General features: G+C 44.1%; 2 protein-coding genes across 2 annotated transcripts; both read left to right on the plus strand.

Annotated features, from left to right (window-relative positions):
• The first annotated feature begins 8,665 nt into the window (after positions 1–8,665).
• Positions 8,666–14,115, plus strand: LOC127345463 (uncharacterized). Its single transcript, XM_051371942.2, has 4 exons — positions 8,666–9,007; positions 12,960–13,218; positions 13,299–13,552; positions 13,630–14,115. The coding sequence occupies exons 1-4, from the start codon at positions 8,912–8,914 to the stop codon at positions 13,744–13,746; spliced, it is 726 nt and encodes a 241-aa protein (XP_051227902.1). The 5' UTR covers positions 8,666–8,911; the 3' UTR covers positions 13,747–14,115.
• A 10,143-nt stretch (positions 14,116–24,258) lies between these two features.
• On the plus strand, positions 24,259–26,958 carry LOC127345464 (putative receptor protein kinase ZmPK1). The gene has a single exon (XM_051371944.2). It carries the CDS (start codon positions 24,333–24,335, stop codon positions 26,823–26,825), a length of 2,493 nt encoding a protein of 830 aa, XP_051227904.1. The 5' UTR covers positions 24,259–24,332; the 3' UTR covers positions 26,826–26,958.
• The last annotated feature ends 217 nt before the right edge of the window (positions 26,959–27,175 follow it).

Here is a 27,175-nt window from a genome sequence, read left to right on the forward strand (position 1 = left end):
GGATATCTTCCTTATGGTTGTATCCTCTCTTTGGACTACCATGTATTGTATACCAACTGGGGTCTACTCATCTATTGTTTTGGGATTTAATTGTATACTACATGTTTGGGAGTAGCTACTTTACTTAGTAAAGATAAGTAAGAAATATTGACTCAAGTGTGTCAGGATTATTCTCAAGTGAATATCCATCTCAAGTCAAAACAAGTATTTAGTTTATCTAAAACAACTTCCTATAGACACTACCAATCCTATAGGTCTCCTTTAAAGGGTTTTAATCCTAAGGTCAAAGCATTTGCTCTGATACCAACTGTGGTGACCCGGCATACCACTGCATGGTGTAGTATGCAAGTCTGATATAACACCAATGAAACACCGTTCCACTAGTATTATATCGCTCAGAGTGGTACAACAGAAACATATGCGGGTCCAAGGCATGTCTATAGAATTACATACAGACTCTGTTACATAAGATCAGCACAGCCTCCTACTTTACAATGAGGTAAATCTGCAAATAACTCCAGAAGAACGACTCGTAGTCTAGTCTTATCACGAACTCTATTTGTAGAGTATTTCACTAACTACAGAGGCTAAGAATAGACTCTAGCTAAATAGGAGCTAGGTTTAGGAAGCTAGTTCCCTTCTATGGCTAAACTAGGGTTTCTCCTTGTGGTATCTGACTCCTCTGACAGCGTCCCGTCTCGTGAAGTAATTGTTGACTCCTCGGTCTTCGAGTTGCACTGTAGATCCTCCTTTGATGCCTCCATATCTAAGCAGGGGATTTAAGAGTGGGATGAGTACGAGCGTACTCAACAAGTTCATTATAGGAAAGAGGTGTTTAATGCACTAGCTACGGCATTAGACCAGAAAGTCTAATACCAATGCAAGTTTTCATAATCATTTCTTCAAAAGGTTGCTTTTATTCAGAAGAACTATGTCCGTCAGCCTTCACCGGTTTACTAGAACTTCATGGAGCTCCTTTCCGGCCGCGTTCGCAGTTCCTCAATCCCGGAACAGGGAGTGACAGGTCACAGTTCTTACACTCTGCAGAGGTGTGTTGCTTTACCCATAAGAGATCTTAACCTTGGTGCCAACCGGGCAATTGTTCCCGTCCACACTTCCTTTGGTGTGAGGCCCGGTATAAGGTCTAGCCAATCATGTTCCTCCGCTACCTCGAACACCCACCCTTTGTTGCATACCCCGACCCTGGGTCCTCGTCGGTCCTCTTATACCACTTAAGGATGGACCCCGACCACGACAACAGTTTGGGACTCGTTAACCAAACTCCTTCGCCGGTAGCTGCAACCCATCATAGACCGCAATACCGTGGGGACTTTAGGCTTCCCAGCCCACCGCTTGCACTTCGAGCGACAAGTGTCTACGGACTATGCCGTGGGGACTTTAGGCTTCCCCAGCCCACCGCTTGCCCTGACAGATACAAGTGTCTACGGTAAAGCGCATCCGTTGATGAACGAGAGGTGGAAACACTTTTGACTACTCCGTCCCACTCCGGATCTTATGGTTAACACGGATATTACGGCACAAGAATCATCAAGCGACATTTGTTGTTTAATCCTAGATGGATATAAGCCCGTGCAATGGAACCTCCACCATATCAACACAATCCATGGTTCCATTGCCCACCACATAGTCATATTCATAGTTATGAAAGTAGTGGTTTTGATTTTTGTGCAATAGTGATAACCATAATACTTTGCAAGTAATTTGATAAAAATACTCAAATGACATGAGCAAGTGATGAACTTGCCTTTCTTGACCGCAAGATTATGCGAGACAAGGTCTTCGATGCGTAATAACTCCAAATTCTGAAATAGCATCATCGTCCGGTAAGGACGATGTTTAAAAGATTGGCAAGGATGCAATAAGGCATAAGAATGAGATGCAATCGCTCTAAGCGTGACCTAACCCCGATGATTTAGGATTTGTGAGTGGTAATAATTGACTCAGGGTGTGTTGTACTTTTAGAGTGATTCACAAACAAGGTTCTTATTCAGGTGTGATTACTTGGTATCATGAACAGGTAGATAACAAAGTACAGTAATCAATTAAGCACACAAAGAATGATAATTGGCATAATGTTAACGTGTAAAGAACAGTTGTCAATTTTAGTACTATATGGCATGGTTAATGATTACTTGTTATATTCTTCAAAAGAATAACTTTTGAAGAACATGTTCTTTAATAAAGAACAAGTATGATAATTAGACTGGTGTGGTTCTATGGTTGACTATGGTTTCATCTAGTTTCTGAAGTAGCTATTAGATGGATCACAAACTAGTTGGGTTCATCAGCTACTAGGGCTTATATGGTTGAATTAAGTCTAAACATCTTAATTACCAATAATTGTTAACAAGATGGTATATCTTATTGGCGACAGTTGGCTAGGGTTTATAGATCCTTATAAGCAGGGTTAATGATGATTCTCGGGTTACTTCAAAAGAATAACTTTTGAAGAACATACTTCTTAAATAATAAGAAGTATATCAATTAGGTTGAGATTGTTTAGGTTTGCTATTTAATTCCCTAAGTAAAGAATGTTTGGTTCCTAAAGAGGATGGTTCATAAACATCTCACACTAGTAGGGTTTAGTGGAATATGGTGAGGTAATGCTCAGGTTTTGACATAGTTGCCCCTGAGGTTTATCACATTGGTGTGATGCTAAGTAGGAATGAATAAGAATGATGGCTTTGGTAATAGGATCTAGGGTTTACACTTGGCTAACCCTACTTGATTATCTTGGTTTGTTGAGTTTACATAAATAGGATGCTAAATTGTTAGTGTTAGGGTTCCTATATTTTATGTGAACTTGGTAAGCATTTAGCTGCTAATTATGGTCTATAACTACTAATGAAGTAACATGATCTCATGTTAACTTGGGTTTAGGTTTTAAGATAATTTGGAGTTCACATGAAATAGTGGAGCTAGGATTTCTAGTGGAACTAGGGTTTTTAGTTCACACATGAGATGATGAATTTCTGTTTTTCTTCCTTGTGGAACTAGGGTTTACTAATTATCAATTAGTTCTTCGATTAATAACTTCATTTGTAAAGTTGAAGTTATTAATAATTTTGAAATAAAAATAATATTGGATTTGACATTTTATTATTTTTAATAAATTAATAATTAAGGTAATTATTAATTAGGGTTTAAATTTCCACTAATAAAGATTTAACTAAATAACAAATAAGGAAAATTAGTTTTAATGTTTTCTTTATTTTCTTACTGGTTTTTATTTAATTAGAAAAGTTTTCCTAATTATTGAATTTTAATTGAATTTAGAATAATAAATAAAGCTTTAATCACAATATTAAATAATTGCATTTTTTTGTGAAAAAATATAAATTTCATTTTATATTTTTATTGGATAGATTTTTCTTTTATAAGAATTTTGATATCTCATTTGTATTTTTCTGAGCTTTTATGAATTTCCTATGAATTTGCAAAGTTTCAGGGATTAATGAAATTTGGAAATTTTAACACGAATTGACTAGAGATACCCGGGCTAGTCTACACATAGACACTGACCAGTGGGCCAGTGTCCACGTCAGCCGCCACGGTGGCGTTGACTGGTCCAAATTGAAAACGTGGCCTGGAAAGGTTCTGGCCGGCGGCCAACTGCTGCCGTCGACGGCGATACGGGCTCCCGCGCCAGAGCTGAGATGCGGGTTGGATTCGCCTCGCGATGCAGAACCTACAGATGGTCTCGCCGCCACTTTATGGCCACCGGAGCTTGGCCGGTGACGATGTACCGCGGCGGCGGAAATAAGGCGTATGCGGCGATGACGCTACAAGGCCTAATCGAGCAAGGCGAGCACACTGGTCGATCGAGTAGCTCACCAGGAGCATGATGGAGACGACAGCACGGTCGGAGGAGCTCCAGATCGTCGGAATTGACGGCTCCGGCCGTCGGAGAGGGCGAGCTCGACGGAGAAGCTCCGGACACTCTGGCTCGATTCCTTGTGCTGGATGGGCATGTCGAGGACGGCGATCCCGATGACGTCCACGGCGAGGCCTGGGGAGGTCTACCGCGACGGCGGTCATGGTGGCCGGGTGACGGTAGGGTTTCGATTTGGGTGAAATTGGAGCAAGGGAGGAAGAACCCGATGCTAGGGCTCGTCATGGGGCCTTTATATGGCGCCAGGGGTGCCTCGTCACGACGCCAATCGCTGGGAGCTCGCCAGCGAGAGAAGAAGCTGGCCACGGCGTCGCGCTGGCCACCATGCACGGAGAAGAGATGAGGACGAGCTCCTCCTTTTTATTTCTCTGCCGAAGGGGTATGTTGGGCTGGTTGGGCCGTGCTGGGCTGAGATGGTGGGGCTTCTGGTGGGCTGTGGTGCTGGGCTGCGGTGGCCTGGCAGGTAAGCCTCTTTTCTCTCTCTGTTTTTATTTTCTGTTTTTTTATATTTTCAATTTGAATTCATATTTGAATCCAATACTGTTTGCAAATATTTCAATTATGTTGTTTTCATTAAGATTTAGTTTCCTGACTACTATTTCCCCAATTCTATTTGGACAATTCATTTGAGATGAGATTCTATTACATATTGTTGAATTTATTCAAAATAACAATTAATCATGAATTTTATAGGTTCCCTTTAATTTTCTTTTTACTATGCAACCAATTATGTTTGGAATTATGAGAGTGGATACTTTCATCTCAAAGTTTTTCAGAGATTGTTATTGTATCTGGGTTTCCATTTGAGGGTTTAATCACTTGCATATTATTTCATGTGATCAACATTTTATTAATGTTTTATAGGTTTGATGATAACCCATATTAAAACTAACATTAGTGTTATGGTCTCTTAATCCTTTGACCTACCTAGAGTAAATATTGCCCTCATCATGGTTTGGTTTTGGTTATAATGGTAAGTGGTTGAGAATCATACATGGTTTAACTAAAGGGTTTCAACTAGGTTTATCTTATGCTCCATAATTAAGTATAGGTTTTAGCTAGAGTGTAATTCTAGGATTCTAATTAGGTTTACCTATTAGCAATTGGTTTGAATCTTAATTATGGCCTAGGTTCATATTATGATCACCATAGTGATACATAAACTAGGGTTGAGATGAAATTCTAGTTTGTAGAATTGGTCTGTCATTATATTACATGTGCTAGGTTTAATCTCCCCTAACCATGATAAGATGGTTACTTGCTTAATATTTTATGTGCTTCTCTTGTTACCAAGGATTTGGGAATTGGTTTAATCTTCTACCAATTGGCTTCTATTATTAACCTCAATTTATCATTTAAGTAACTACATTTGTTATAGTTCTTATTATAGTTAACTTTGGTCATATGGGTATATGGTTTCTCACCATATAAAGCATAGAGTTTAACTCTAAGGTTTTCTTAGGTTGTTTAATTTATGAAGTATAGAGATGGTAGGATTCTACTTATGATCACCAAGTGATTTCCAAGTATAGGTTGGGATATAAGCCTAGATTTGATTTCTAGTGATCTTCCTATAATTTTATGTGGGAATGGGATCTACTGATCCAGGTAGGGTTTAACTTATCCTCACATACCTCAAGAGCATGATCATAGATTAGACATGATCAACTTGTTCTGAATATCTCTACCTCAAGTTCTTAAGGTTTAGGATCAGCACTCAATTTATAATGATTCAGGTTTGGCTTCCTTAGGTATCTCTCATTAAATGGTTTTCTCACTTCTATGATCAAGCATTGTCTTGATCAATTAAGCATAATAACCCTCTTATAGTTTCTTGGGTGGACATGGATATGGTTGTCTCTATAGTTTATATCTCAGGAGAATGCATGAGATATTCTGTTAGGGTTCCACTTAAATAATGTTGGTATTATCATCTGGGTATATGGATAGTTCTCTTCCTTACTTTATCAATTCATGGATATGGTATTATTTCATGTAATATTAGGTTATCTCACCACTCCAAGGGAAATGGTTTACAACCTAATACTTTAGTTTAATTGTTGTCCTTTATTCTTAAATAGATAAAGCTATGTTTTGTATGATTGGTCTCTCTCTCATTTTGGAAAGGACTTTTAATACTAACTTAAGGTTAGGCTCTATAGAGATTGATGTGATCATCAATGTCTATGTTAAATATAAATGGTTTATCTCACTAGGAATTGTCTTGGATAATATCCTAGGTTTTCTCTTAGAGATGATGATTTGAATACTTGGATGTATATCCAAGGTTTAGCTCAATGTTTGTTATTGCTTCTCTAATAATTATAATAGAAATCTCACCTCTCTAGGTTTGATGCTTAATAATTTGGAATAGAGAAGAATATATACTTCTTGAGTGGATCTCCTTGTTATAACTCAAATGTTGAAGTAAAATGAATACCATGAGGTTCATGGTAGGATCATGGATTAGTTTAAGACATGGAAAAGATAAATCAGGAATGGTTTCTCCATTTTATTGTTACTTGGTTTGTAATTGAGCAGATGTCCTTGTGTTATGGCAATGATTACCATATTATGATTTGTTATAAGATCAAGTAGTTGATCATTGAGTAAAGTGTTGTTGTGTTGATTATTAGTTCCATTTGATCTAACCCCTTGGTTCAAACTATCTCTACCCAAAGCAAGGTTTTAGCAAAGTCACTTTGAGGTTTATAGCGCTTGGCTTGATGAGCTACTTCAATTCCACCAAGGTCAAGTGAAACTTCAGTTACTGTGACTGTTTTACTTTAAAGCGCGAAAATTCCCCAGATTTTCTATGCATGAATGCAATGCACACATCTGTTTCCTCTAATTTTGTAACCCCATTACCTGGGATATTACACTTTACCACTTAAATAACACGGTAGCTTCATCGTTTTTCCTACGTAAAAAAATTCCACCACTTAAATGGTAGATACGCAACCATTAGCAAAACACATCCGAAGGAACTTTAGGGTGCCCTACGGTAACTTTTAGAAGACTTTTTAAAGCCTTACCACTTAAAAAGTAGATATACAATGGCTTAAAAAATACACTTCAAAGAACTTCAGGGTTTTCCTATAGTAACAAATTTTAGAAGAATTTTGTTTTAAGCTTCACCACTTATAATATAGATATGTGATGGTTCAAAAAGCACACCAAAAAACTTCATGGTTCTCCTACTACTGTATCTTTGAGAAGTACGCATCAGCTAAAAAACACACTCCAAGCTTCACCACTAAAAAGGTATATATATGCAATGGCTCAAAAACACACTTTTCAAAGAATTTCAGGCTTGTCCTACGATACCTTTGAGGAGATTTTCTTTTTAAGCTTCATCTACTTAAAGGCAGCTAGATACGCAACGGCTAAAAAACATGCTCCAAAGAATCAAAAACGTAATCACTAACTACGTCTACTAGAAGATTAACACGACAGATGCAGCGTGCCGCCGCACCAATCTTCGTAGTACTTCTAAAGCCTCTACCCCATCCTCATTGCAAATAAAGTGAGGATAGAGCGTAAGTAAACCAGCCAAGTATCACTGATTGGTTTGATAGGACCAAGAAGGACTTTTTTTAGTTGTAGCAATATACTTGAAAGTGTAGCCTGGTTTGGATATCCACAACAGGGGCTAGGATTCCACAAATACAACAACTTTTGGATTAGTTGTTTCAAAGAACCCAAATGATGTGAGTTAGTCCATTTGCTAACAATTCTGATAGCACGTTCCCATAGTCATGTCATGTCCACGTGGCAAATGTGGCGTATTTCTCTCTAGTTTTTTCCACAAACTGGACCGTACATGAAGTGAACGTTCAAAAGTTTTCATACTTTTTTAGATTTTCACCGTAGTTAGTTCCAAATTCAATCTTTTTAGAAAATTTGAAAAAATATATAGATTCAAGGTACATGTAGTGAGTAAACCGGACAGTGGCGGACCCAGCATCCCTTCAGCCTGGGCACTTGCCCGGGCTTGCCAGATGCACGTTTCCTTTACATGAGTATATCTTCATGGTGATTTGACATATAATTAGCATTTTAAGCCTCTACATTTTGTGGTTGCCCGGGCTTCTAAATTTCACTGGGTCCGCCACTGAAACCGGAAAAATGTGAGCTCACCTTTGGCAGCCGGTTTGAAGTTTGGCCCTTTTGTAACTTCCAGCCAAAAATGTTCTTTAAAAGAATGAAAAATCCAGTAATTGAAACAACGAGTAGTCACATTATTTTTCCAAGTTAAATTGATGCTTTTGTAACTTCTCCCCAAAATTTAATCAAAATAGGAACTTTTCCAAGTTACAATACATGTGGTTTTGTGAAACTTGCACACTTTTGAACCGCATAGCTGTTGTACAAGATCACAATGTAAACATGAACTATCGCGTTACACACAATTAGGAATTGAGAAATAAAGCAATATGGAACTTCTTGTATGAAATTTTGGCAAAAGTGTTTTCTTGGTCGTGTGTTGAATCTTATGCATTTTAACTTTGTGGAAAAAAACTTTGCATACAAGCTCCCTTTTTTCATTGTTATTTTCCTTTTCGTTGGGTCAATAACCAAATGATGGGAAAAGAGAGTCCCAGCCAATATTTTCACTAGACAGTCTATAGAGAAAAACTGTGGCTGAGAATAAACACATCTAGCAAAGTGCCATAGGTATCGCGATTGCTGACTAAAAGAAGAGAGAAAAGTCATAAGAAAACAAATGCTACCCACGCAGAAGAAACGAAGAAGTCCCTGCCCTGCCCTGCAGTGCACACCTCTCGCTCGCCTAACAACTGGTAGAGCTCGCGCGCGCCAGCACTTGTCGTCTCGCTCCCTAGTCCCTATCCTCCTCCATTGGTGAAGGTTCTCCCTTGAGTTGCACCACCGTCTTCCTCCCATCCGAGCTCCCGCTATTCCTCCACTACTCACTGTACCAGTAGGCTGCGTCCCGACGTTGCCTGCTAGATCTCGGTGGAGGAGCTGAGGAGATCTATGGCGAGTAGTATTGGGGGAGATGCTGGGGAAGGGGAGTGGCTCAAGGTCGCTGAGCTGAGAGCCATGGCCGAAGCCCAGGACCCGCATGTTAAGGTACGCGCACGCGCACACGATACTCTGCTTCTTCTTTCCTGCTCTGTTTGGCAGATACCTCTGCTATCATTATCATAATCTCTGGCAGTATGTGCAACTAACCTTTGTTTCAAAAAAATAATGTTCAACTAACCTCCACTTGAAATTTGGTGCCCTTTCCTCGCCCGGCCAGCTGGTCCATCTGCTCTTCTCCTGAACTCTGGGAACATGTAGAAGGTAGAACAGCTGATCACTACTAATCTGAGGGAGTAGTACAAATTATGGGTGGCAATATCGCCACTAATAAAAATCGTTAGCAGTTGAGATCGCTGAGATCTTGCCATACATAAATTAGCCTAGAGATGATGGCTTCATCTTAACATATTGATCGTTGACTAAGAGTCGCATATGGCATCCCGTGATGTGAAAGCACGGCCCATATGACATCTCTAGCCGATCCCTCATAATTTAGTCCTCTATCCAACACAGTATCTTTTATCTTTCTATATTTGCTCATCTAAAGAGAAGGAGTTTCTACCCATTGCATTATAATTAACTTCCTATTTTGTTTTGAACGCCATACTGATGGAAAACGGTTCAAATGAAGTAAAAAACACAACTATCATGTGTTGTGGATTAGCCATCAAAATCATCTTGCAGGTGAGCGTGCATCTCTCCATTCTCATTGCGTCGACGCGCTGCAAGGAATCTCTGCATCCTGGCTTCCAATACTCAGCTGGGCCACAAATAATGGCAAAGCACACCGGAAGCTCTCTCCACGTTCTTCCTTGTTGACTCTTGCATCATTGCAAAGTGAGATGTCCTATGGCTCTTAAGACGCGTGATTGTCTTCAAAAAGGTGGCCCATGGAGGATCGATGGCATCTGCAGGATAGTCACCCATAGTGTACTGACGGCCATTGATTTCATAGTTGGAAGGAGGAACATCTCCAGCAACAAGTTTCGAGAACAGTGGTGATCTTGATAACATATTCAGATCATTATGCGAGCTAGGAAATTCAAAAAATGAATGCCAAATCCAGATTCTTTGGTGCAACGGCCTCAAGAATGATTGTTGGATACCAACGTTTCCATCTCGCAGGATAATTATTCATTGCTCACTGCATGCAATCTATTGATCCAAGCATCCCAGATCATCCTCATCCTGCACTCTCACACAAGAGTCTCTCGGTGTCTTCATCATTAGATGCCCTCAGGTACTCCGGTCCAAAGATCTCATTCACGAACTATGTGTACCTTTGAACGCCTACAAGATTATATCTTCCCCGATGCGTCATAGTCGTCAACGACATTGGTTGAACACCCATAGGCAAGCACTCGAACAACCGCAATACACTTCATCAATGGGCTTGCAGTGATGTCCCCTGATGCACTCCTCCTCAACTTAAACCAATTATCATGCTTCTTCACAGATTTTGCAATAGTGAGGAAGAAACTCTTGTGCATTCGAAATTGTCGCCGAAAATACTTCTCCTGATAGATTGCACTCGGTTGAAGTAATATCTCATAAGTTTGGTGTGGCCATGCGCTCTATCTTGGTTGATGAGTTTCATCGCTCAAGATCATGGGTATGACCATGTCAAAGTCATCACTGTCTTCCTCCTCTGATGATGAAGAGTCGTCGAAGATAAACTCCATCAACCACTTCATCTACATTATGCAATTGCCACTGTTAAATTTGATCGAAAGAACCAAAATCAAAATCAAAATAGCAAAAAATAAAACTCACGTGGGCAAACAGTTGAACACTTGGCGGGAGAAGGAGGTGAGAATGTCTGTTGGCGATTGTTGAGCTAGTGCCGAAGCTGCACGTTGGCCGAAAGGGTTACAAGACAACCGACCGAGCTCCGAGGACAAAGGTTCAACTCCAACCTCGGTCGTTGGTTGTACACCAAGATCGCCGCGGCCGAAGTTGGTCAATCAGGATTTCACGGGCCTCCCCCGATTTCGGCACCGCGTAGCTCCGTCGCGGCCGGCTGACAACATCTCCGTCTGCCACTAGCTCTGTTTTTGCAGCAAACTGAACTCCCCTGGCTCCGTTTTGCACTAAATCAAAATAATCGACGCACGGAGGCGGAGCTACGGGTCGATACCGGCGACGAGGAGCAAATCTAAGTGGGGCGGGAGGGAGGCGGAGGCTGTGGGGTGTCGGTGGAGTCTATTCGTGGCCAGTAGCGACATAGCGATGTGTGCAGGGGAGAACGATGGCGCGGGTTGTAGAGCCAAACTTTCTCGATACATGCTTTCACCCTATTTTATAAATAAAGGCACATACACCCGGACCCCCTCCCAACCCTAACCGCCTCCCGCCGCCGCCGTCGGTAGCGCCGCCGGGCAAAGACCATGGGGCGTGGCGGCGGCGGTGGCCCTTCCTTGTTGAAGCGCTGTGGACGGCGTACGGGATCCCTCCTCGATGTTGCGACCAGTCGGCGTGGATGCTGCTAGGCGGCAGCGGCCTGACCCTGATCTACGCTGCGGCCCCACGCCTCCCGTTGGCTCTTCCCCGTAGCACGCCGGTAGGGGCTAGTGGTGGGCGGCGGCCAGGCCCATGGTCTGCGTCATTTTCCCCCTAGCCTCTCGCCGGTGCGTGGAGATGATCCCGAGCTTCTCCCGCGAGATGAGGTCGCCCGGGGTAGCAGCCTTGGGTTCGACGGTGGAGGCGGATCTCTTCTTCGCCGGAGAGGGTCGGCCTACGGATGGTGTTGCTGGATCTTTCGATCTGTCACCGCGTTCCGGCGGCGAGGTGGAGAGGCGTGGAAGCCTGCGACGGCTGTTGTCGCAGGTGGTGGGCTGGCGTTCGGCTACGACGGTGCCCAAGGTGTGTGCGATGTCTTCGAACAACGCGATCTGCGCTTGGTGTCTCTGGTGGCAGTTGTGGCCAGACTGGGATGGTCGCTGACGTGGGGTCCAGACTTGAATAAAGGCGGCGGTCCTAGGGTCTCTCTTGGGCGAAGATGATGACTTTCCCGAGGTTTGCTCTTCTTGATCTGGCAGGAGTGTTGAGTTCCGGAAGGCGCCGTCGGTGAATATAATAGTGCTTTTTTCCCTAGAGTTTGCTGGATCGGTGGTATTCGGTCGTGCACATCCATGCTTTTATTCCGGCTGATTGGTTCTAGAGGGAGCCGCGCGAAGCTCTGGTTTGTGTTAGCATCAAGAGACATTTGGTCCACGATGCAGTCACATGAAGGGATTAACATGAAGGCCGGAGCGGAAGACTAGTTAAGGGAGGTTCAAGTCTCCGTGTTGTTGAGGGACTTGCTTGGTGTCCCAGGCTCCGCAGCAGTCGTATGGAAGTGGGGTTGGCAGCACAAGGAAAGTGCAGAGTCCTACTTTTCAGGGTGAAAACCCAAAGTCTGGCCTTAACTGGTTGTGCCTGGCAATGACCTTGTTGGAGGCATTGTTTTGAGAGCGAGAACTATCTTCAGGGTGAAAACCTAAGATCTTTGGTCGGACGACGACGGTGTTGGTACACCGTTTCCTTTTTGGAGGCGTCGTTTTTGGAGATTCTGTATTTCAGGTGTTGTCTTGGTGGTGGTTGTATTGCTGTTGCTAAGCTTAGGGTGTTGCTAACCTATACAAAATAATGAGGGGTCACTGAGCGGCTAACGAGTATAACTTTTACTCCTCTAAACTGTATAAGTGTTCGGCCAGATCCGATTTAGAGAAGTAAATTTTTTTTATGTGGGTAAAAAGAAGCTTTATTACTCAGCAAGGGTTACAAGACGACCTAAGAATCTGAAGAATTTCATCAGGTCCTGAGCCTAATGCTCGGTCAGAAAGACATTACAGTTCTTTTTTTTTGAACAAAGACATTACAGTTCTAGTACTATTGCGCCTCAGGTAATTAATAATGAAGTGTTTATCATTAGCAAAACTGATTTAGAAGTGTGACATTGTTTAAGAAACAGCAAATCCGTCAAGTAGTAATTTTCTCGCTGGACCTCTGCGTGCAGGAGGTTGACAACATGACGCTCCGGAGGTTCCTGCGAGCGCGCGACCACGACGTGAGCAAGGCCTCGGCGATGCTCCTCAAGTTTGTGGCATGGAGGCGGGAGGCCGTGCCTGGCGGCGTCATGCCGGCGGAACAGGTGCGTAGAGAGCTCTCAGACGACAAGGCCCGCATGGGCGGCGTCGACCGCGCCGGTCGCCCCGTCGTGTTCGCCTTTCCGGCCAAGCACTTCTCCGCCAACCGCGACATGGCCGAGCACAAGCGTACGTACACATCTCACCTTTACTCGGATGATCTCAGTAATCAAGTTAATGTCCTGAAAATCTTATTCTCGTTTGTGAAGGATTTCTTATCTACTTGCTGGACAAGATCTGTGCGAGGATCCCTCGAGGGCAGGACAAGTTCATGTGCGTGGTGGACCTCAAGGGGTGGGGGTACGCCAACTCCGACGTCCGGGCCTACATCGCCACCATCGAGATCATGCAGAGCTACTACCCGGAGAGGCTGGGCAAGGCGCTCATGATCCACGTGCCCTACATCTTCATGAAGGCCTGGAAGATGGTGTACCCCTTCATCGACGCCAACACCAGGGCCAAGGTGTGGCAAGAAACCCACTGATTGTTCAAACAATGTTAGACGTCGCTCTCTCGTTGATTAACTGTTTGCGCATGTAGATCATGTTCATCGACGACAAGAACCTGGATGAGACGCTGCGGCAGGAAATGGAGGAGAGCCAGGTGCCAGAGATCTACGGTGGGAAGCTAACTCTGATTCCCCTCGCCGACGACTAGCTTCCTAGATAGATCGATGCACGCAGTATGTATGTCATGGCCTGTAGGGTTCAGGCTCGACAGAAAAGTGCTTGCTTCTTATGAAAATTAAAAGTAAAAGAATATGTGAAGAAGCAAAGCTATGTTCGCAGCTAGACTTAGCTATCAGTCCCTTCCACCTAAAGTAAACATGGCCGGGAAGAGGGAAGGGAGACAATAAGGATAGGACTGAGTAGGTCGAGAAGCCCCTTCGCCCTGCGTCGCTCCGCCCGGGGTGACTCGGGCGGCCCAACCTTAGCCACCCCCCTTGTAAAATGGGCCAAGGTCCGCCACTGAGTAGGAGATCATGTTAAAAGAATCATATCAATAAACCAACTCATTTTTAACTCATACTTATTAAGTCACAGCTTTCCAATACCTTAGCTATTCCTAGATTAAATATTGATTTTATTCGCATCTCACAGGAATTTTTTTATTTTCTATGCCGCGAATCCCATCACATCTTCATCAATCAAGCCTCCAGTGAAGTTGACAGGATCTCCTACTCCAGCCGAAGAAGAAGGCCGTCATGTGGGACCGCTTGCTTATGCAAGGCTCCGATGCAACTATGCAAGGACAATCTATGGGTCGCATCTGGTGCTGACTCGGTTGAGGCCACACAGTGGCCGCTAAGTACCCGGTAAAATCAACACCCAGCAGCCCTATGCATGTCAAACTCGAACAATACCGCTGGCGTTGCGTCGAGTAAGACCCGAGCAGCATGGCGGACCACACCAGAGTCGGCAATCTGATCGTCTGCCAAACTCGTCGACACAACCTAACCATGGACGCCTCTGCTAGCCACCACCGTGCTTCCCCACAGCAACCTGGTTGCATATGCATTGCATATCGGTTGCCAGCTACATTGGATTGGCTACAAGCCTACAACCATATCCAAGTATAAGATGGAAGCTAGATTATTGAGGAAGATGGCAAAACTGCTAGAGGCGAAAAAAAAATAAACAGCTAGAGGTGGTAAAAAGGACGGTCAGGAGATGCTGCGCCGCCACCGTCCGCCGCCGGACGGCTTCGTCTAGCAGCGGCAAGGCCGGTGAAAGGGGTGGTGTTCGTGAGCCTTTTTGCGCGGGCGGCTCGGGCCTCCGGAGTCGCCCTAGTGCGACCCGGGAGCCAGTTTCGTTTCTGTCACATCACACCCGGCCACATGGACGTAGAATGACAAAACTTTAGTTTGCTTTGCTTTGGACGACAGAATCAAGAATGGTACTAGATTAATCTTAACTTACAGTTAGCATCGGAATGCTATATATCTTGTGTGTTGATTAATTTCAGGACACGGTGGCGACACGTCGATACCATCGTAGCGGCAACCGTGAACTCGCAAGCTGGTCAGAAATTCAAGATAAAAATGTATCTATGTCACCATCAGGCAGGCGGCTAACTAACCAATTGTACTCATGAGTAACCGGCAAACTAACGGTTGTCTATGATTTTCAAATATGCATATTTACGTCATAAGATGACCAACATAACAATTCCGGGTCGTCGCTTAATATCTTTGACTAAGAGCTCAACGAATATTGTGTGGCAGCTTGCCACCAAAAAACTTTTTCTGCGGGCTGATTCAATCAGGCATTTGGCATCTTTTTTTTCTTTCTGAAACACAATGTATTAAGCTAGCAAGTCTACTCATTAAAAACCTTCTAATCCTTTTAGATATACTGGTAAGAAAAAGAGTACGTCTGAAATTTGCTCCGAGTTCAAATACTAGTTAGAACTTGTAGCCGAGTTACATCTCAAATTACATCATCTATAATGAAATAGGGGACTATCATCCCAAACTAAACTAACTTTTGACTTATAAGTATGCTTGGCTAAATTATGGGCCACCGTATTTGCATCCCGGAAGTAGTGTTCGAAGATCACCAAGTCCATCGTACTTGCTATTTGGAAACAATCAGCTAACACAACAGTGTAAGGACTTGAGACTTCCGTATCTCCATTGCAAGTCTGAATCAATTCCAGAGAGTCGGATTCAATATCGACCGAAGAAACACCAAGCTTTTCAAGAAATTTCAGACCTCTCAACAAAGCCATTGCTTCCACAGTCGCAACACTCATCATATTATTCAGAAGACATGCTTTACCCGCTATGACCTCCCTTATTATTGCGCAACACAATACCAGCTGATTCAGATCCATCAGGATAGTATGAAGCATCAACATTCAACTTCCGATGACCCCTTGGTGGCTTTGTCCATTCATCTCGTCCCAAAGTTTGCCGCCAAGATATTAATAGCAAAAGCTGAATTTAGGGGGACTGCCATTTTCACCTTTGACTAGCTCCCTTCTTTACCACCAAACATACCAGCATCCAACCGCCACCAATTCATGTAGTTCACTTTTTTCCAAAGATAGCACCTTTGAATTTGGTGAGCATTTGGCATCTCCTAATAGCTCAGTGACACTGACTTGAACACAAATCAGGTAGCTTGTAGTCCAAACCCTATTAAGAGCATCTCCAGCCGCGTCCCCCAAAGCGTCCCCCAAATAGCGCCGGATTGAGCGTTTGGGGGACGTGTTTTGTTCGTGCCGTGTTTGGGGGATGTTGCTCCCCAGCCGCGTCCCCAAACGCCGCCCCAAACTTTTTTAAACATTAAAATACTCTTTTTTTTACATTTTTATTTCAATAGAGAGAAGAAACATTCAACAAAGTAATACATAATTGAGGAGGACGACGAACTCGAACAACACTTCACGCTCCTCCTCCTGCAGGTCCGACGATGAAGACGACAACGAGCGTGCAGCTCTGCCGTGGCCACGGCCACGACCACGACCACGACCACAACCACAACCTCGGCCTCCGCCTCTACCAGCCATGGTGTCGACTCTTGAGATGGTGGTGGCTAGGGTTGGGGAGAGATGCGCTAGAGTTTGTGTGTGAGGGACGATGAGAGACGATGAGGCCGGAGGAAGGCGGGGGAGCGGTGGCGCTCATTAACGCCGGCACGCAGAGCTAGACACGACGAGACGCTTCGCTACGCCTCTGCGGGAACTGCACCGTCGCTGCGTGCCAATAACTTCCGTCACGAGGTAGGCGACGGTTATGTTAAACATCAATGTGCCGCTGACCCGTCGTTCCGCCTCGCTTTTTGTTGTGCGCCGGACACCGTATTGGACCGCACCGAACAAAAGGAGACTTTAAAGCACGCAGCTGGGAACATTTTTTATCCGGCGCAATCCAATTTTTTTAAGAAACGCTTTGGAAAACACGGCTGGAGATGGAGATGGTCTAAATTGCTCAGAACCTTAATATTGAACGCCCGCAGCGTGCGTACCTCGCATCACCTGCATCACCTGAAGGTATAGCTGGGCATGGTAGCCCGGTCCAGTTGGCCAGATCCAGCCACATGGAAAAACGAGCACAACCGGAAGAAAACCAACAATACCACAGAGAAATAAAGAAACCAAAAAGAAATGCCTCTAAACCACACTAAATGGTTCGGCCGAGATCGAGCGCGCGTGTGCATGCACTTGAGGCGCACGCATTAAGCGTGCAATAGGTATTTCCAAGTTCCTCTAAACTTGACCAGAATCATCGACCAAACATGTTGGAATTATTAGGCCAGTCCAATATTTGTTACCATTAATTTCTAATAAAAAATAAGACCCGGTTGGCCTATCCATGTATGACAAGAGACGAGGGCATCTCCAAAACGAACATCCGAATTGCGCAAAAATGATCGTTTTTATCGGCGCTTTCATTTTGAAGTTAAATAGATGAAAAGTCATCAGCGAACAATTTCGTACATATTTCATGTTGTACATTTCCCGTTTGACGCCTTGTTCGAGTCGTGCCTAGGAAATCTTTAAAACAGTTTTGTAGAGGTAAATTTTGGATTGCTCAAAGTTTCACTCCAAATAGGTCTATTTTGTGATTTCCACAAAATTATACACCAAAGTGTAAAACAAGAAATTTTGAAAATTTGCAACTATTAGTAGGTTAGCCCCAGTAAATATAGCAATAAGGAATTTAAGATAATAAACTTCAGATTTCATGGATACATTTACATATTTCAGCATCCCCAAGCTTAACATGTTCTCATCCTAGAGCATAAAGGTGATAAACAAACAAGAATTTGGAATATATTATCAATAAATGCAAGGTTCTAATTAATATGATTATTGCTACTAATATATGTAAAGAAGTACTGGAAGTACGTAAATAGCAATTTAACAAATATATCATAAAGTAAGTAGTTTAACATAGACCATCAAAATTGTAGAAACACAAATGATGTCATGCACTAAATTAATCTTTATAAATACTAATTAAAAAATCAAACTCGTGCAAGTGAAGTGCATGTGTGAAACTATATTGGTCTAGCATAGACTTGTAAAACACATTTGTCTTTTAGCTCGGGTAGTGGCAGTTGAAATGCATTTTGTAGATGGGAACAGAGATCAACACATATACAATAGCTTTAACTTCCAAATCCTATTAGAATATGGGCATGTTCCTTTCATTCTAACTTTGGTTAGAGTTTTGAGAACGGTTCCTATACTTGGCTCCTCTCCTTGCTTGTCTCTCGAGTTTCAAGGAGGAGTATCAATCAACATTGTACTGGGCTCCCTTTTGCAGACCATAGCACCCACACCAATCTTTTTTTTCGCATATTTAAAAAATCATGATTGGGAAACTTATTCACACGAGAGATCACAATTCTTAGAACTACTTCCTCAAGAATAAACATAGATACAAACAAGAAGACTTGGAATATAAATACAAATATAAACATGATACTTATCTGGAATGACAATGCATGCCACATGTAGCTAGATATGGTGTACGCATGTACATAATTCTTGGTTCAAAGGGATTTGGATGTACAAGAACTATATCGATCTTACTAAGTGAAAATTTAGAAATATGGAGAAATTCGATTGCTACAATGAAAGAAACATTGTCCGTTAGTATGGCTCATTTTATGTAGTGCAAGATAAAATTGAGGTCCTACAATAATGAGGTAATGCACCTACTATACTAAATAAAACATGTGAAGTTGAAATCCACTAAAAAATAAGACATTAGACAAAGGAGTAGCAATCTTTTATCTTTTCCCCCTTTCTTTTATCTTTGTGAGATAATCATTACACAAATGAGATAATCATTTATCTTTTCCCCTTTCTTGTATCCTACTTTTTTGGATTTTTTTTTCTAATAGAGCACTTCAAGTTTATGTGAATATGTTTGGTGCTTAAAAACCCAAGTTTGAGGGTTTTCAAACCGAATCGTTGTTGATGTAAAGGGGGATGAGGGGGCATCCACAAGCTTGTGGTGTTACCCATTCCTAAATATTTCCAGGCTTGGTGTATATGAGATGCAGGGTCATCCCAAAGCTTAGTATATTGTCAACTATTCTTGGATGCTTCTCCTTTTGGTGTTCCTTCATTCCATAGTAAAAAACTTTACCACAAAAACTATTCCAGCCTTTTTCAGCGGGGTGACATTAGTGGCAAAAGAAAATAAGTTTTCTGTCTATAAAATACTAAAATAATTTGGTTTCATGTGTCCAGAGAGTTACTTAAGTGTATAGTAATCTCGAAGGACCAACATATACAAGAAGAATCCAATAATAACTCAAAAAGGCCACTTAAACAATTAAAGAGATAATATATCCAAAAAAACAATTGCAGCAAAACAACTTTTGAAATTCCACTTACAAAAATCTGAAAATTTTATGATAATTCGGAGTACTTACGGGCGTTCTTATAGTAAAAAATCTCTACATTTTGAGAGATACATGGAGTGCTCAGGAAATAAAACGATGAAGAAGGAACACGCGGAAAACTGCAGCTCATGCAATTGTGAACATCTAACAAGATCCAAATGGGTAAACCTTGGGAATTATGGTGTTTCCCTCACCACTAGTACATACAAAATAGCAGAGTGAAATGAACAGAATGGAACTTCCCAGCACACCGAGAGAATTGCTGGAGCGGAACCAACATCGTATCTCCATTGAAACAACAACACATAGTTTGCCGGAATGAGCCCATCTTGCACAAACGAGAGAGGCTTGGGATGGGAAGCAACGCTGGCTTTATGAGTTTTCCTTTCCTATGGATGAAAAACAATTTTTTATTTTCCCAGTATTGAAACGGTTTTTTTTTGTGAAGCACCTACAAGAAATTCAATCTACAATGGTACGAAACTTACGCACAAAATTGGAAGACCACTTCCACACTATGGTTCACATAGCTGATGCACGTGTTTGCTATTTAGGAACTCATTGTATTTTATATGGTGTCCTACCAATTTTTCTAGAAGCAGATTTGAACTAAGCACCATCTTTCGTTTGTTCCAATATTTTGCAAAAAAATCATTTTTAGGTTCACGACGTGTTGTTTTATCACAAATACAATGTTAGTTTCGTGCGGTTCCCTCTGGTGTGCCTCGCAGCCCATGGTCTGGCAAAGTGTTATTCCAGCGGGTACCAATTTGAGCATAATTCACTAAAAAACAGAAAAATGGAGAACCTTCGTGAGACGTCATTTTCGGTAACCTAGTTGCGAGGAAAAAAAAATATAAACTTCGAATACGAGAATTATTCCGAAAAAACCTTCACAATATGAGCCATCTCCTATAAGGTTCTATGGCTCGTAGGACAAATGATCAAGGTTGTGACCTGAAGAATGCATAGTTTGCTCGGACGATCTCATATTTCTCACGGGTGTGAGCCTTGGGAGGGGAAGCACTATGTTATTTTTATGAGTTTTCCTTTCCTAGCCATGAAAAACCCCAATTTTTCAATTTCATGCAAAAACTTGTTTTTTTTGTGTGAAATAGCTATAAGAAGGGAAATCTGCAATGGTATGAAACCTATGCTAAAAAATAGCACCACTTTTGTACTACGGTTCACATAACTTATGCATGTTGGCTGGCAATTTTTTAGATTTCTAGGAATTCATGTTATTTTATACGGTGTCTTGCCGATTTCGCTGGAAGAGGACCAAATTTGAACTAAGTGTATATACTTTCACTTGTTACATATTTTTTGTGAAAAATATTTTTAGGTCAACAACGTGTTGTTTTATCACATATACGATGTCGGTTTCACGTGGTTCCCTCCGGTGTGCCTCTTAGTGCCCGTTCTTACAAAAAAGAGTCATCCTGACGTGTCCCGATTTGAGCACAATTCATTAAAAATTCCAAAAAATGAAGAACCTTTGCAAGGCATCATTTAAGGCGACTTAGTTGCAAGGAAAAAAAATACAAACTCAAAATAAGGCAGTTATTCCAAAAAAAAAACCTTCACAAAATAAGCTACCTCCTATGAGACTATATGGCTTTTAGCTAAGTTAGGTCGTGATCTGAAGCATGTCATAGTTTTTTCGGAACAATCTCATATCGCGCACAATCGTGACTGTTGGGAGGGGAAAAACCTATTTTTGATTTTGGTGGTGCCGAAAGGTTTTATTTTACCAAGTAGCTACAAGAAGTGCAATCTGCAATGGTACGGAATCTATGCACAAAAATAGGAGAACATTTTCACAGTACGGTTCACATACCGGATGCACACGCTAGCTTTCTAGGAATTCATGATATTTTGTACTATGCCGTGGCGATTTGCTAGAAGCATACCAGATTTGAACTAAACGTATACTTTTTTTTTCTAGATTGTTTTTGCAAATATCATTTTTAGGTCCACAATTTGCTTTTTTACCATAGATATGACATTGGTTCCGTGCGATGCCGCATGAGTGGGAGGGGAAAATAAGCCTCGAAACCTATTGTCCTTGCCTAGTGTGAAGTTTTGACACTAGGCCAAAATAGTCTTTGCCGAGTGCCACAAAATGACACATGACAAAGATGGTCTTTGTCATGTGTTAATATGAGAACACTAGGCAAAGAAATTTATTTGTTGAGTGTCCGTTAGTTGGTACTTGGCAAAGGGTGATGCCGTCAAGGATACCGTCAAATGGAGGGCAATGGCCATGTGTCGTAGGGCTTGCCGAGTGTCAAATTTTAGCACTCAGCAAAAACCAAATTTTCAGTGTCGAATTTTGGCACTTGGGAAAGGCAATCTTTGCGGAGTGTATTTTTTGTCTTTACCTTGCATGAATTCTTTCCCGAGTGTATTTTAATAAACACTCAGCAAAGGCTGTCTTTTCTGAGTAGAACGAAATTTGACACTCGGCAAAAACCAAACCTCAACAAAGAAGCATTTTTCGGTAGTGGTAGTTACGACCATTATGGCCTTTAAAATATTATATCCTCCGTTATAATATATCTATTGATATCTTTGCGGCTAACCTCATTATTCCACGGTTCTCATATCTATCAACCAAAACGTCTGCAAGGAGGTATTCACCAAATATGTGGATGACTACCAATCATATCTATCATCCACGTTGTGTAAACAAGAACAACTATCAATGCAACTATACATACCGGCAAGAAGAAAATTTCCCTCCCGCGACGCCCGCGTGATGGCGGCTTTGGAGGCTCCCCACAAACCCTAGCAAACCAAGTCTTGATTGTGCCCTACCGGCACACGATAGGGAAGTGCGGAGGAGACAGAGGTGGGCGCGTGCGGTGGTGCGTCGCTGGCATCGTGGAACTTTAGACGGCAGCGCTCCTACGGGTTAAGGTATGTTCCTGCCTCCATGTGCCACTATCGCATGGGCCCAATCTGGGGCCAACCTTGGGCTCAATCAGGACCAGAATGGGTTGGCCCACTTAATGGTTTTTTTCCTAGCTAGCGTTCAAACTCACACCAAGATAAGATCTGCCGGTTGTGAGTCCCGATTGATATGGCTAGATTGTCGTATCTCGGAAGGCTCCATGGCAAACTCCTTTGGGCAATTCATGCGTGGAGATTGCTGAACCGGGTAGGATTTGGTTGTGTGCATCAGTGTTTTTCTCTGGCCGTTTGGTTTCAGAGGGAGCGCCGGGAAGCTTTGTTGGCTGCTACCATCATGAAGCACGCTTCTCGTTCTATGGTGAAGTCAGCCGATGGAGAATATCATTGAAGTCGGTATCTGAGGGCTAGTAATGGTGGCTCCGGTGTGGTGACGAGGAATTGGCTTGGTGATTTATGACTTGGAGGAGCGGCATTGTAAGTGGGGTCGTCGGCACAGGAGAAGTCCAAAATCTTACCTTTCAGGGTGAAAATCTAAGCTCTGACCTTAATTGGTTGTGACTGACAATGGGCTTGTTGTAGGCATTGTTTTGTGAGCGAGGACATTCTCTAGGATGAAAATTTAAGATCTTTGATGGATCGATGACAACAACACTTGTGCACTATTCCCTTGTTGGAGGTGTTGCTTTTAGAGTAGCTGAACTTCTGGTGTTGTCTTGGTGATGGTAGTTCTGCTGCTACAAGGAATACATCACTATAGCGAGATTTTTATTTTATTATAACTTTTTTTTGGTTGTGTGCACCTATAATACCGCTCAAACATCATGTTGTTACAGAGGCTGAATGTATTTAGTATCTTTGCGATGTTAATATATTCCCTTTATTAAAAAAAATATGGACTGGCAACCGCCCCTCCCAACTCTCCTTGGAATTGTTAACTTCATATACACTCTCGGTCCACTTATTTCAGATCAGTTTTATGCCAGGTATTGGTTACACATTGCCTGCATTGGGGATCATAGTGAATATGCCTTGCAGATTTGTTCAAATTTTCTAAACGAAGGTACAATTTTGTATTCATGTTATGCTTACGCATGCAAACATACGTGTGAATATATTTTCTCACGTTGATAGGCCTCTTTTTGTTTTCAATTGAGGACGACGTCAGACGAGAATGATAATAGAACAGATTAATGGAGACTTCATCAGTACGAGGCCAAAGAAAATTTCTTGCAAGTTGTCTTAGTAATATTTCTTTAGGTGTGCAACTGAAGTTTGTCAGTTAATAATGAGAGTCCGTTGGCTAAAATCCACAATCCGGAAGCTTGTCGATATGCTTGATCCTTTTTTCTGCAGAAATTTCCCCAGCAACGGGTGGGCTAACGAATAGTGTTAGAAGAAAGAAAACCAGTAATCTGGCTTAACTAACATGTAGTACAATATAGTAAATTCTACGCCTGGTGACTGGTGAGTGGGGACATCCCGCTGCTTCAATAGACGCCGAACCATGGTGAGCCGTCGGAGAATTACCTGTGGCTGGGGAGAGACACCCTGATGTAGCCGGAGGATAATATACCTGTGGCCGGGGAGAGACACCCTGATGTAGCCGGCAGGTTAATGGTTAATCTTTAGTTGCCTGAGTTTCAGGCAGGATCGACTTAGAGGTGTGTCCTGGGCGGAGTATTCTGTGGCTCGTGTGGGTGATGCTGGGAGGAAAGGGAAAGACAACGGTTGGAGAAAAAAAAAAAGCTTACAGCCAGGTTAAGCGGCCCATCATTGCATAGAATTTTTTGTTGCTGTCTAGAGGGTGACATGGCACTTTAGTTTTAACAGATATGGTCCTTTTTATGCATTGTTTTAGATCCAATAATTTCCGCAGCAACAGTGATGTTCAAAGAAAGAAGACCAGTAATCTGGCTGAACTAACATGTAGTACAATACAAATACTAGTACGTACATGTATCAATGCTATACCATGCTTCATTTCTTCCCATGCCGACCACCGTTGTCTCAACATTCATGATGGCTAAATTCGCCAGTTTAGCCCTCTTTCTGCTGCACTCCTGTGTATGTGCATCATCAAGAGATCACACGCTGAGTACCGGGTCATCCCTGTCGGTGGAAGATAACGCGAGGTCTTTCCTGGTGTCGCCGGACGCTACCTTCTCGTGCGGCTTTCTCCAAGCCGGCGACAACGCCTTCTACTTCTCCATTTGGTTCACCGCCAGCAAAAACAGAACCGCCGTCTGGACGGCCAACCCCGGCGCCCCTGTGAACGGACGGCTCTCCAGGATCTCGTTCAGCGGCGACGGCAAGCTGGTCCTCGCCGACGCCAACGGGACCATTGTCTGGGACACCAAGACGGGAGGCAACAAGCAGCACCTCACCGTCTCCCTCAACGACACCGGCAACCTCGCCATCACGGACCCGTCGACCGGCCGCGCCCTGTGGCAGAGCTTCGATTGGCCGACGGACACCCTGCTCCCGTCGCAGGTGCTGTCCAAGGATACGATTCTGACGGCCGCCTACTTCACCCTCCGCTATGACAGCGACAACGTGCTGCGGCTCCTGTACGACGGCCCGGATACCGCGAGCGCTTACTGGCCGAGCCCGGGAATAGACGTGTACACGAGCGGCCGGACAAACTACAACAGCTCACGAATCGGCGTCCTCGACGACACCGGCGCCTTCCTCTCCAGCGACGGGCTGCACTTCCAGGCCTCCGACCTGGGCGCCCCCGGCGTCAAGAGACGGCTAACGATCGAGCAGGACGGAAACTTGCGGCTCTATAGCCTCCTGAAGGCGACCGGTGACTGGGCGGTCACGTGGGTGGCGCTGAACCAGCCGTGCTCCGTGCACGGGCTGTGCGGGAAGAACGCCGTCTGCGAGTACCAGCCGTACCTCCGATGCTCGTGCATGCCGGGGTACGAGATGGCCGACCGCCGGGACTGGAGAAAGGGCTGCAAGCCGACGTTCAGCGTCCCCGCCGCCAACGGCAACAACTGCAGCCAAGGGGTGCCGGAGCAGTTCACGTTCCTGGAGGTTCCACACGCCGACTTCTACGGATACGACCTCTGGTTCAACCAGTCCATCACGTTCGAGGACTGCATGAACCTGTGCCTCAAGCTGTGCGCCTGCACCGCCTTCTCCTACAGGACGAATGGCTTGGGCAACTGCTACCCGAAAGGCGACCTGTTTAATGGATACAGGACGTCGTCGTTCTACGGGAGCATCTACCTCAAGCTGCCGAGCAAAGTCAACGCCTCGGCGTCGGCGCTGCCGTTGGTATCCGTCGCCGGCGGCTCGGGCCTCGCCTGCGAGCGTAATGGTTCTAGTCGTACCATCGTCCCGGGGTACGCGGACACGTACGGGAGACCCGGCAGCGGCCCAAAGTGGACCTACTTTCTTTCCTTCGCCGCGGTGCTGGGATTTCTCGAGCTTCTCTTCGTCGCCGCAGGGTGGTGGTTCCTGTCCAGCCATCAGAGCATACCCAGCTCGATGGAGGCAGGGTACAGGTTGGTGATGGCGACCCAGTTCAGGAGGTTCTCGTACCGGGAGCTCAAGAACGCGACAGGGAATTTCAAAGAGGAGCTTGGCCGTGGCGGGTCCGGCGTGGTGTACCGTGGCGTGCTGGACAAAGGCACCGTGGTGGCGGTGAAGAAGCTGACGGACGTGCAGGTGCAGGGCGAGGAGGAGTTCTGGGCGGAGGTGACGGTGTTCGGGAGGATCAACCACATCAACCTGGTGAGGATCTGGGGGTTCTGCTCCGAGGGAAAGCACAGGATGCTGGTGTACGAGTACGTCGAGAACGAGTCGCTGGACCGGCACCTCTTCGGCAACGACATCGGCAGGTCGCTGGCGTGGACCGAGCGGTTCAGGATCGCGCTGGGCGCGGCCAGGGGCCTGGCCTATCTGCACCACGAATGCCTCGAGTGGGTCATCCACTGCGATGTAAAGCCGGAGAACATCCTCCTCACGCGGGAGCTCGACGCCAAGATCGCCGATTTCGGGCTGGCCAAGCTGTCCAGGAGGGATACCACGGGCGACGGCAACGGCATTCAGCTATCACAAATGAGGGGGACAAAGGGATACATGGCGCCGGAGTGGGCACTCGGCCTGCCCGTGGACGCCAAGGTCGATGTCTACAGCTACGGCGTCGTGCTGCTGGAGATCGTCATTGGGACCCGGATCTCCGACCAGACGACGGCGGACGGCGAAGAGCGGCTGGAGATGTGGCAGATCGCACAGGCGCTGAAGCAGGTCGTAGCGAGTGGAGACATTGGGTCGTTGGTGGATAGTAGGCTGAGTGGGCAGTTCAACCCTCGGCAGGCCATGGAAATGGTGAAGATCTCCTTGTCGTGCATGGAGGAGAGCAGCAGCAGACCGACCATGGATGACATCTCCAAAGCTCTTACGGCCTGCGATGACGAAGATGAGCACCCAGCGTACCTCTCATGACTTCGAATCTTCGATCTCATGCCGCATACCAAGTTTCCCATGATCTCCGGCTTAATTAGGTGGCTGTATGATCCGTGTAATTAGGGATGGAACCGACTGCATTTTTTTTTGAAATAAACATCAATTATATTAAGTAAGCAAGCCGCCTCATTAAAAACCTTACAGTCTCCTTCGGTATCCTAGTAAGGAAAAGAGTGCGTAAGAAACTTGCTGCTTTGGGTTCAAATATTCGGTACAATCTCCAACAGAGTTACATCACGAATAACATCAGTTCTAATAAAATCAGGAGGCCTATCATCCCAAATTAAACTAGTACTAGTTTCATATCCATGCTTTGCTAAATTATGAGC

The sequence above is a fragment of the Lolium perenne genome, chromosome 3 (assembly GCF_019359855.2).
Source record: "Lolium perenne isolate Kyuss_39 chromosome 3, Kyuss_2.0, whole genome shotgun sequence".
Lineage (NCBI taxonomy): Eukaryota > Viridiplantae > Streptophyta > Magnoliopsida > Poales > Poaceae > Lolium > Lolium perenne.

Excerpts from the sequence above, each read along its gene's own strand:
- LOC127345463 (XM_051371942.2), top strand. The coding sequence starts at position 8,912 with ATGGCGAGTAGTATTGGGGGAGATGCTGGGGAAGGGGAGTGGCTCAAG. Across the intron at positions 9,008-12,959 it reads CCCAGGACCCGCATGTTAAG|GAGGTTGACAACATGACGCT; the intron begins GTACGCGCACGC and ends CTCTGCGTGCAG. Across the intron at positions 13,553-13,629 it reads ACGCCAACACCAGGGCCAAG|ATCATGTTCATCGACGACAA; the intron begins GTGTGGCAAGAA and ends TTGCGCATGTAG.
- LOC127345464 (XM_051371944.2), top strand. The coding sequence starts at position 24,333 with ATGCTATACCATGCTTCATTTCTTCCCATGCCGACCACCGTTGTCTCA.